Source organism: Megalobrama amblycephala, linkage group LG2, assembly GCF_018812025.1.
Source record: "Megalobrama amblycephala isolate DHTTF-2021 linkage group LG2, ASM1881202v1, whole genome shotgun sequence".
Taxonomy (NCBI): domain Eukaryota; kingdom Metazoa; phylum Chordata; class Actinopteri; order Cypriniformes; family Xenocyprididae; genus Megalobrama; species Megalobrama amblycephala.
Window position 1 is genome coordinate 2,649,829 of NC_063045.1, and position 11,252 is coordinate 2,661,080.

Here is an 11,252-nt window from a genome sequence, read left to right on the forward strand (position 1 = left end):
AGATGTTCACTAGTTAGTCTTCAGAAGATGTTCACTAGTTAGTCTTCAGTAAAGTTCACTAGTTAGTCTTCAGAAGATGTTCACTAGTTAGTCTTCAGTAGATGTTCACTAGTTAGTCTTCAGTAGATGTTCACTAGTTAGTCTTCAGTAGATGTTCACTAGTTAGTCTTCAGTAGATGTTCACTAGTTAGTCTTCAGAAGATGTTCACTAGTTAGTCTTCAGTAGAAGTTCACTAGTTAGTCTTCAGTAGATGTTCACTAGTTAGTCTTCAGAAGATGTTCACTAGTTAGTCTTCAGAAGATGTTCACTAGTTAGTCTTCAGTAGAAGTTCACTAGTTAGTCTTCAGTAGATGTTCACTAGTTAGTCTTCAGAAGATGTTCACTAGTTAGTCTTCAGAAGATGTTCACTAGTTAGTCTTCAGTAAAGTTCACTAGTTAGTCTTCAGTAGATGTTCACTAGTTAGTCTTCAGTAGATGTTCACTAGTTAGTCTTCAGTAGAAGTTCACTAGTTAGTCTTCAGTAGATGTTCACTAGTTAGTCTTCAGAAGATGTTCACTAGTTAGTCTTCAGTAGATGTTCACTAGTTAGTCTTCAGAAGATGTTCACTAGTTAGTCTTCAGAAGATGTTCACTAGTTAGTCTTCAGTAAAGTTCACTAGTTAGTCTTCAGTAGATGTTCACTAGTTAGTCTTCAGTAGATGTTCACTGGTTAGTCTTCAGAAGATGTTCACTAGTTAGTCTTCAGTAGATGTTCACTAGTTAGTCTTCAGTAGATGTTCACTGGTTAGTCTTCAGTAAAGTTCACTAGTTAGTCTTCAGTAGATGTTCACTAGTTAGTCTTCAGTAGATGTTCACTAGTTAGTCTTCAGTAGATGTTCACTAGTTAGTCTTCAGTAGATGTTCACTAGTTAGTCTTCAGTAGATGTTCACTAGTTAGTCTTCAGAAGATGTTCACTAGTTAGTCTTCAGTAAAGTTCACTAGTTAGTTTTCAGAAGATGTTCACTAGTTAGCAGAGGTGTAAAAAGTACTCAAAAATGTTACTCAAGTGAAAGTACAAGTACTGAGTGAAAATTTTACTCAATTAAAAGTAAAAGTATCTGGGCAGAATCATACTTGAGTAAAAGTAAAAAAGTACTACATTAAAATTGTACTTGAGTATTAAAAAAGTAACAGCAAGAATGAAAACTACAGATTCTTGTTTAAAGATGCCATCGAATGAAAAATTGAATTTATATTGGCATAGTTGAATAACAAGAGTTCAGTACATGGAAATGACATACAGTGAGTCTCAAACTCCATTGTTTCCTCCTTCTTATATAAATCTCATTTGTTTAAACGACCTCTGGAAAACAGGCAAATCTCAACATAACACAGAGTGTTACGTAACAGTCAGGATCATTAATATGTACGCTCCCAATATTTGCATATGCCAGCCCATGTTCAAGCCATTAGACAAAGGCAAAACGTCTGGATGTGCAGAGCTGAATCATCAGACTAGGTAAGCAAGCAAGGACAATAGCGAAAAATGGCAGATGGAGCAATAATAACTGACATGATCCATGATATCATGATATTTTTAGTGATATTTGTAAATTGTCTTTCTAAATGTTTCATTAGCATGTTGCTAATGTACTGTTAAATGTGGTTAAAGTTACCATCGTTTCTTACTGTATTCACGGAGACAAGAGCCGTCGTTATTTTCATTTTTAAACACTTGCAGTCTGTATAATTCATAAACACAACTTCATTCTTTATGAATCTCTCCAACAGTGTAGCATTAGCCGTTAGCCACGGAGCACTATCAAACTCATTCAGAATCAAATGCAAACATCCAAATAAATACTTTACTCACAGGAATCGATGTATGCATGATGAACACTTTGTAAAGATCCATTTTGAGGGTTATATTAGCTGTGTGAACTTTGTGTTTGCTGTTTAAGGCAGTTGAGAGCTCGCGGGAGCGGAGATTTAAAGGGGACGCACGCTTAATCGGTGCATATGTAATAATGGCTCAAAATAGGCAGTTAAAAAAATTAATTAAAAAAAAATCTATGGTGTATTTTGAACTGAAACTTCACAGACACGTTCAGGGGACACCTTAGACTTATATTACATCTTTTGAAAAGGGGTTCTAGGGCACCTTTAAGCTTTTAATCTCTAAAAACATGAAGTGAATGAACCACATACAAAGTTTTATCCTCCTTTAGAACTGTTTGATTAATTGTATGATTAATGCCAGTATGCAACATGCTACTCAAAGTTGCAAAACCTCGGATTTAACTTAAGCAGAAGCTGATTTTCAAAATTGTGAGTGTCAAGCCTAGCTCTTTTGGGCCTAAAAATCAATCCTGCAGTGCCTGAAACACTGGTGTCTGAAACACAGGCCAGATATCCATCCAGCTCTTTGCTGGCTTCATGTGTTGTCTGTTTCAAAGAAGCGAAAAAATCTTCTGTTGGCCACGGGTGCTCTTGATTCTGTGGCTGATTTTTGACTTCCTCCATTTTCTTCCACTGACTGTTATAATTTCCAGGTCAACAAAGAGTATAGAACCCAAGAGGCGACACTCTGATACTTTTTAGGCAACAGTCACTAGATGGCGCTCCGGTAGCGCGGCCGCCATTATGGGGTAAAAAATACTAACTGGAGCATTAAATCCTTCACATCTTACGCACCGAAAATCTGCGAATTTCACTGCCAAATCAGAAGCGCAGTAGAACAGTTTTTTAAATTAAGTCACCAGTAAATTGTATGATCCTACAGTAAATGTTGTATTGTCTTATATATGCTTTATTTTACCAGCTGTGGAATCCAACCATTCAACCATCTGAGGTAACGTAGTTAGCCTACTTTGAGTATTTCCATTTTATGAAACTTTACACATTTATTAATAGTAAATTAATAATTAATACATTTAAGATCATCATATTTACAGCGATCAGTATATTTCAGACCTAGTGGAGTATTAGTAATAATATCTAGGTCTGAATTGAAATAAGCTATATTGCACATTTTAATGGATCACGCTACAAACATAATGATCTTATAATACATGATGCATTGCTGTGTCCGTTATCGCATAATTCCCACTTTTGGACACTTTTGCTTCAATGGACATTAGACAACACTGCAAAATCAAGCTGTTATATTCATATATTTATTGTCCAATATTCTCAATTTTTCTGATGCATGTCATATTTTAATTTCATATGTCGGTATTAATTCAGTGTTTATAAGTCTAATACTAATACTAGATCTTTTAAAGAATTTTAACCCAAACTGACTGAGAGCAAAAAGGTTTTGTGAATTTTTTTTTTTTTTAACAAAGCAGCTGATATTGCCATAGAAACTAGTGGACTGCCAAGTCGCCTTCACCCCAAAATGGTGGAAGCGCAGGGCCGCTGCTGGCGCAGGTGTTGCAATGGAACATTCTGTTGAGTGTCGCTTCTTGTTAGTGAGGTCAATATTCTTTGAGGTCAAGGTGCTGTGCATTGTGGTAATCTGATGCAACATAACGTCACTTCCAAAGGACCAATGAACATGTCTGACCAATTTCATGGAATGTGAAAATGAATCTCATTGAATAAATAACCTTTAAATTAAACTGGTCATCAGCGCAATTCAATTGGTTTGGTAATAGCAAAGGAAAATAGAATGAAGTGATCTCCAAAAAATAAGTATTTTTTGACTGTAAATAAAATTGTAAGGAGTAAAAAGTACTCTTTTTTTCTCAAAAAATGTAATCAAGTAAAAGTAAAAGTATTGATTTTTAAATGTACTCAAGTAAAGTAAAAATCCCCAAAAATAATACTTAAGTACAGTAATCAAGTAAAATTACTCAAGTACTTTACACCTCTGCTAGTTAGTCTTCAGTAGAAGTTCACTAGTTAGTAAGAGTTTATCTTGAATCAGACTTTAGATCAGACTGTTGGCTTCAAGTTTCCTGATCAAGTTTCTCTCTGCTGTAATGATGAAATCTATGAAATATCAAACAGATGTTTTAGTGTTTATCTGGACATATATGCAGTCTTTAACACAAAATATCTTAATATGAGTTAATTGATATTACTGTCACTGTTTTCAGACTCTAGAAGTGTTTTACAGAAACATTCATCCAGACAAATCAGTGAAACATTTAAAGAGAAAGTTACAGTGACGGCAGGGGTCATGTCAGATTCATGTAGTTTTGTTGTGTTAATATCATGTTGTGGCCTCGACAAAACTAAGTAAACCGAACATGTCCCCTCCCAGTCACCGAAGAAATTAAACATTTCTCTGTTGTGATGCTAAAAAACATGTGAGAGTGAAATGATGGTGTTTCACAAGCAAAGAAAGAACATGCATTTATAAAATGTATAATACAGAGTTGATCAGCTCCATGTTTAATAATTGTTAGATTTTCCTGTATTTGGCTGAGCTGTTGTTTGGGAGGCTCATTTATTCTCTAATACATAAAGTAAGTAAGCTTGAGCAGAGATCTTGTGAGGAGAAGAATTTACTGAAGGTAGCAGTTTATCACAGATCTTCATCAATGATGTTAGTCTGTCGATCTTCAGAGAATCTGAACCCACATTTCTGTCTGTAGGACAGACCTTTACACCTAAAGCTAATTTACAAACAGAAGACATCAGAGAAATACAGAGAAACACAGCCGGATCCTCACGGGAAGAACTTTGAAAATAAGATCCCACAGAAATAAAGAATCAGGATAACCAATGGATGATCTTTCCTTGAGACATTTAATCTTTCATGAGTTTTTTACTTTGTGTTTTCAGTGCTGATTTCAAACATCCACTCTGGACACACTGAAGGTGAGTGAATTTGATTCATAAACTTCATCACAAATGGGTGATTCTGTTACAAACCAGGAGCCGGATTCATGAAACATTCTTAAGAATAAAATTATTCTTCACTGCTATTTTCTTCTTGCTTTATTACTTAAGAAAAACCACACAGACAGTTCTGAGGTGTGACAAAAACACCAAAAACATTCACTGATTTCTTCAGAAATATTGCACGGCTAAATTTTATAAAGAATACAGAAAAACAAACTATCTTTTGACATTTACTTTGTTTTGAAAATTAGTGATTCTACAGACACCACAAAAACTTTGAACAGATTTAATAAAAATGAGTTTCTGGACCTGCAGTAACAAAGTCCTCTAAACTACAACAACAGTTTGAAACACTTTGTTATCTGATACTGTGTGTCTCTTTGACTGCTGGTGTAGATGAAGGTGGTGTGAAACCCTGCTTTGAGCTCAGTACTTCTAACCTAAAGGATGAGGGTTTGAATGAACCCGTCATGTACTGCTCTGAGACACAAAGCCTGAGGATCCAAACACAGTATTTAAGAAAAAAAACAGATAAACAATGTTGCACTCAGAAATGCAGTGATGACACGTACAAGACTTCACAGAGAATGACTGAGAAAACCAGGATTATATACACAGAGTTAACAAGATTAATGAGACACAGCTGAATGTAACGGTTGTTTGGGAAATGTAGTCCATGATAGAGGGGCAATGGTCTGGGGTGGAGTGACCTCTGGTGGCTATCAAGGGCACTCCAGCTGGTGATCATGACTGAACCTCACATAGGCTGATCTTTGAACAGTTGTTGTCCTTCAACTCTTTGTATTGCGCTGACTGAATGTTCACCTTGTTTGTTTCTTGTTTCCAGCAGCTCTGTTACATTGTCTGTGAAATATAAGTGCACTAATAATTTACCAGAGAGAGAATGAGATCTGCTGAAAAACTTTCACATCTCATGCTTCACTGACTTTATATTGACAGATCCTCCCAAAACAACTCTGACTGTTGAGCCACAGAGTTCAGTGTTCACTGGAGACTCAGTTACTCTCAGATGTGTCATATATGATGAAGGAGTCACTAGCTGGAGGTACAACTGGTATAAAGGACGTTCATTCAGGGTTTCCACTGAACTACAGGGACTCACATTCAGGTCTGTTTCTAAGTTTGACGCTGGTAAATACTCCTGTTATGGATCAGAGAAAGTAGGATCACGCAGATCACACTACAGTAATGAAGTTACACTGACAGTATCAGGTGAGTTTGATCATCTCTTCATAAACACACACAAGTTTATCATGTTATTAATAAGTGATTTGCTTCTTCACATTAAGATACTTTTTTTAAACCAAAATTGTCTCTCATGATTTTTAATGCAAGTCTCAAATTTGGCTGTACTTTTGGATTTTTCACATTCATTACCAAATAACACCCTAAAAGTAGTTATTATGTGTCTTGATGATGATTTTTCGTATTGAATATTTTTTTATTATTATTTGTTTTGCATTTCAACAGTAACAGACATTACAGGCAAACAAAAGTGAAACTAAAAGTTGTTACAGACTGAGATATAATTAATAATAATACATGATACAACAGATAAACAAAAAGCAAAAGCAAGACAGATTTTAAAAATATTTTAAAAAAATAAATAAATACATACACTGTAGGGAGTTGAACAAAATAATTTGTGCTCTGCATTTCATTGTATTTATTTATTTATAAATCACTTTCCAGGTTACTCTGTAGCTCCAAAGTGCTGTACATTGTAAGCAAAATCAATAATTAAAATACAATAAATCAAACAAACAACATAACAAAAACATATCCTCATCAATAATAAATACTCCTGTGTGAAGTTAAAATGTATGTTAATATGTATATATAAATACACAGAAAATTAATGAATATATTTAAGAGAAATGTTATTTATGTACAAACGATTTCTATTTATATATAAATTATATAAATAAATACATATACTTACATATTTCTCAAATATATACATGGATCTGTTTGTATTTATATATACATAATAATTACACACACACCCACATATATTAGGCAAACTCAAACTTTTATTTTGTATGCGATTAATCGTTTAAAACCTAATTCTTATCCATCATGTGCAACAAATATACGGAGCCCCGGACATGACATGCAGGAAAAAAATTGTAGACTAAATCATGTGCACGATTTACTAATTCATTCCCTCAATTTACTAAAACATGCACACGATTTAGTAAATTGAGGGAACAAAATAGTAAATTGTGCGCATGATTAAATTTTTTTCTTGCATGTCATGTGCGGGGCTCCGTACAAATACCTCTTTGTCACCAATCCTCCAAAAACAAAGAGTTTCTTTAAATTCTTACTGAATATAGATTTGTCTGTCCATTTATGTGAGCAGATGCCAGTGGTGACAGCACCACCTACTGGTCAGAAACAATACCAGTTTATCCTACACTATCATCTACTGTAGATCATTATAAATGTTCATGTAAACTGCAGCAGCTGCACAACACTTTGTTGAACGGTGTGTCTCTGTGACTGCTGGTGTAGATGTTGGTGCTGTGACACTGTGGGTCGAGCTCTAGATTATTAACACAGAGATTGTGGGTTTGAACCTTTTTGTCTTTTATGTTTTTGCATTGTCCATTATGTTGGTCTTTTTGACCCTGTAATGTTTCTTACATTGTCTATGAAATCAAAAAAAACATTAATAATTTACCAGTGAGTGAATAAGATCATCTGTTGAAAACATTTCAGAACTCATGCTCCCAAATTCCCAACAATTTTATATTGACAGATTTTCCCAAACCAACTCTGACTGTTGAGCCACAGAGTTCAGTGTTCACTGGAGACTCAGTTACTCTCAGATGTGAGGTGTATCCGTCACGGGATGAATGGGAGTTTCTCTGGAGTAAAACCTCAAACTCTGAATCCACTGAAGCTGCAACTAAAACAATCAATCCTGTGAAAGTCTCTGATGGAGGAGAGTACAGGTGCAGAGCACGAAGACGAGGATATTACACAGATTACAGTGAACCAGTAACAGTGACGATACATGGCAAGTGTTTCTCTAATGATCAGCTCTGAGAACTTAGTGAAAATGATTCATTAGACACTGAATGAACAGCTACACTTCAGTTTAACTTGATTTAGTGTTTTATAAGTAACTGTTCATTCAATAAAAACAGCACATTTTATTGTTTATCATGTTATTATCAAGTTTATCATGTTATTAATGAGTGATTTCTCAATGTCAGATCCCAGAGCAGTTTTAAGTGTTTCTCCTCAGAAGTGGTTGACTGAAGGAGATCCAGTGACTCTGATCTGTGAGGTTAAAGGCTCCTCTACAGGCTGGACATTCAGCTGGTTCACTGAAACTAAAGTCTCATCAGGTCAGTTATAATGTGCTTCATCAGGATTAACTGGTTTATTGAAGTGAAATATATCATTTAATACCCAATCCTCCATTACAGTCACTCCTCTGTAACAACATAAGAGCCATTGATCAAACCCTGATTTAAACAACCTGAACATATTGAGTTTATTCAGGTTCAAGTTTTGATACAAATGTAATTTATAAGGGCCAGATCCAATAGAAGTTGTTCCTTAAAGTGTTAACTTCACATTATCTTATTTTACAGACTTCAGAGATCGTTATAAGCTGCTCTCAGACAGCAGCAGAGGATCTGGAGGAAAATACACTGTCAGTTCTGCTACTGTAAATCACACTGGAGTTTATGTGTGTGGAGCAAAGAGAGAAAAAACAGCCAATAAAACATTTTACAGCAACACACAACTACTGTGGGTCACTGGTGAGCTCATGCAGAACTTAAACGATGGGTTTGTCTTTAATAAAGGAAGTTAAATATGTAATATTTATAAATTATAGCTGTAATGTTGTCAGGTGTTTCTCCTCGAGTGTCTCTGATCATCAGTCCCAGCAGATCTCAACACTTCACATTTGTCTCTCTCTCTCTGAGCTGTGAGGACCAGAGTAACTCTGATGGATGGACAGTCAGAAGATACACAGACAGTCTTGGGCTGAAAGATTGTTCATCATCACACTGGGGATCACAAACAGGATCTACATGTAAAATCAGCTCCACCATCCCATCAGACACTGGAGTGTACTGGTGTCAGTCTGAATCTGGAGAGAAATCTCATCCTGTTAATATCACTGTACACTGTGAGTCTGTGTTTCTGTATTTGTTCATTTCACTGACAGTTTACAGTCAATGCATGAAGAAAGTTAACAAGAGCAGGAAGCATTAGATACAGTCGTGACTTTGGCCAGTAAAAACCAGCCAGACCATCATAGACTAAATACACTAAAACACTCAGAAACCAGTGGGCAGTGGAAAATATAAACATCTATTTTTATTTTGTCTTGTTTTTATGATGTTACTGTTTTGTTCATGTTGCATGTTTCCTGTGTTTCCGTAGCTGGTGTGATTCTGGAGAGTCCTGTTCATCCTGTGACTGAAGGAGATACTCTGACTCTACACTGTTTAGATGAGTTTTCAACCCCATCAATCCTCAGAGCTGATTTCTATAAAGATGAATCACTCATCCAGAGTCAAACTACAGAGATGATCATCTCTACTGTCTCAAAGTCACATGAGGGTTTCTACTACTGCAAACACAGAGAGAGAGGAGAGTCTCTCAAGAGCTGGATCTCAGTCAGAGGTGAGAGTCAATGAAACTGTGAGTGATTTATGTCTTCATATGCCCTCGTTCAGATATAGTTCATGATAAAGTGCTTGTGTTTCTCTTTTTCAGCGTCTCATTCAGACTCTCAGATCTCTGTCCTCAACATACTCAGTTCTGCACTGGCAGCTTGTCCATATCTGCTCATGACAGTCGTGCTGATTTACAAATGCTGCAGAATGAGAGGTAAAACACCCCCGTGATTTATTACAAGTCATTATTATCACTATATTTAATTGACCAACAAACCAGTCAAAATATTATGTGATATCACATTCGGGTTTGTTCTTTGTAAAGCTGTTTCAAAAACAGTTTTGTAAAATTGATTTACAAATACAAAATTGAATTTGTCACTTGTGTGAACTATCCCCTGCAAATACACACATTCCCTCACTGACACACACAAATTTAAGTTAAGTTCATATTGCTAAAAGATGATTGTAGTTCATAAAAGCAATAAATGCTGAGAAAAAACAAATATACCCATGAGTAAATGATTGTTATTGTGTGTATTTAACAGTTACGTCTGCTGAAGAGGAAGAAACTTCAATCTGATTAATTTGTTGTGACGGTCAGAAAACTTCAACATCTTCCTAAAATCTGTCAATATCTCATTCACAAGCTCAGCAGATCATTATTACTGTAAAGTCACGTTCAGGGAGAGACAACTTCATTTAAATGCAGGAATGAATCCTCTTTATTCCTGTTGTGTGTGAATGACATACAGGAGTCACTCCTGATTCACCATGACTGACCTTTTGTCAAGTTACGGTTGTTAAAGTCAACATGAACCAACTTTCCCAACCCACTTAACTTCCATTGATTCCATTCCCATTTGATTGTATCCATCAGGAATTGATTACATTGTAAAAGGTTACACTTTGGAATAGTTGAGAAAGGGTAAATTTGTTTTTTTTCTGTTTTTGACCAATGAAATATTATTGGTAATATGGACCAGACCATCACTGAGCTTTATAGCATCACAAGTACATCTTTAAATGTATGTTTTGCTTCATTTAAAATAAAATGCCTCTCTTCAGCCTGAAAACACAGTGACTGTCCATTTATTAAGTTTGGAAAGTCATACATTACTATTTATCAGCATATTTCAGTGGCTTTTCAGTATTTATTTAAGTGAAAGTTTAAAATGTCTATTTTGTTCTGCTTTATGTAAAACAGTTCAATCCTTTTCAATGTAAGGCTTGTGTGATGTTTGCATGTTTGTAATATTTAAGTATATTCCTTATTTTAGAGTAAGTCTCCTGACTTGTATTACTGCAATATTTCATATTTTAACTATGAATATTTTTTAAATAAAGAAACAGAAGACACTTTTTAAAAATATTCTGATGTTGATGCTTTGTATTTCAGATGCACTGCATTCAAAATATCACAAACACTTCTCAAAAGAAAACACCTTTGCCATAATATTATATTTTTGGATCTATCATATACACACAGTTATTCAAAACCTAAAGCTCTTCTTTCATGAGCTCCTATACATTTCTGTACAAGACTGAAAGTAATTGCCAGAGATGTTGAAAAATTCATGGTAAACACAAAAACAAGATTGAAACCAAACTATTTATTTATTTTTTACTGTAAGCATTTGTGGTTGTGAATACAGTATCACACAGTATGAAAGAAAAGAAATACATCAATCAAGTGTAGTTGGACAGAAACAATGACTGTGTTTGAAAAGGGAAATCAAGATACTTCCTG

General features: G+C 35.1%; 1 protein-coding gene across 1 annotated transcript; it reads left to right on the forward strand.

Annotated features, from left to right (window-relative positions):
• Positions 1 to 5,130: 5,130 nt before the first annotated feature.
• LOC125263491 (Fc receptor-like protein 5) lies at positions 5,131 to 10,864 on the forward strand. The gene is made up of 10 exons (XM_048182487.1): positions 5,131 to 5,149; positions 5,232 to 5,288; positions 5,745 to 6,068; positions 7,621 to 7,881; positions 8,081 to 8,215; positions 8,465 to 8,635; positions 8,728 to 9,009; positions 9,267 to 9,509; positions 9,603 to 9,716; positions 10,051 to 10,864. The coding sequence occupies exons 1-10, from the start codon at positions 5,131 to 5,133 to the stop codon at positions 10,083 to 10,085; spliced, it is 1,641 nt and encodes a 546-aa protein (XP_048038444.1). The 3' UTR covers positions 10,086 to 10,864.
• Positions 10,865 to 11,252: the final 388 nt, after the last annotated feature.

Bases quoted from the DNA above. Each gene is read 5' to 3' on its own strand.
- LOC125263491 (XM_048182487.1), top strand. The intron at 9,010-9,266 runs GTGAGTCTGTGT...GTGTTTCCGTAG, and splicing joins TGTTAATATCACTGTACACT to CTGGTGTGATTCTGGAGAGT. The intron at 9,510-9,602 runs GTGAGAGTCAAT...TCTCTTTTTCAG, and splicing joins GAGCTGGATCTCAGTCAGAG to CGTCTCATTCAGACTCTCAG.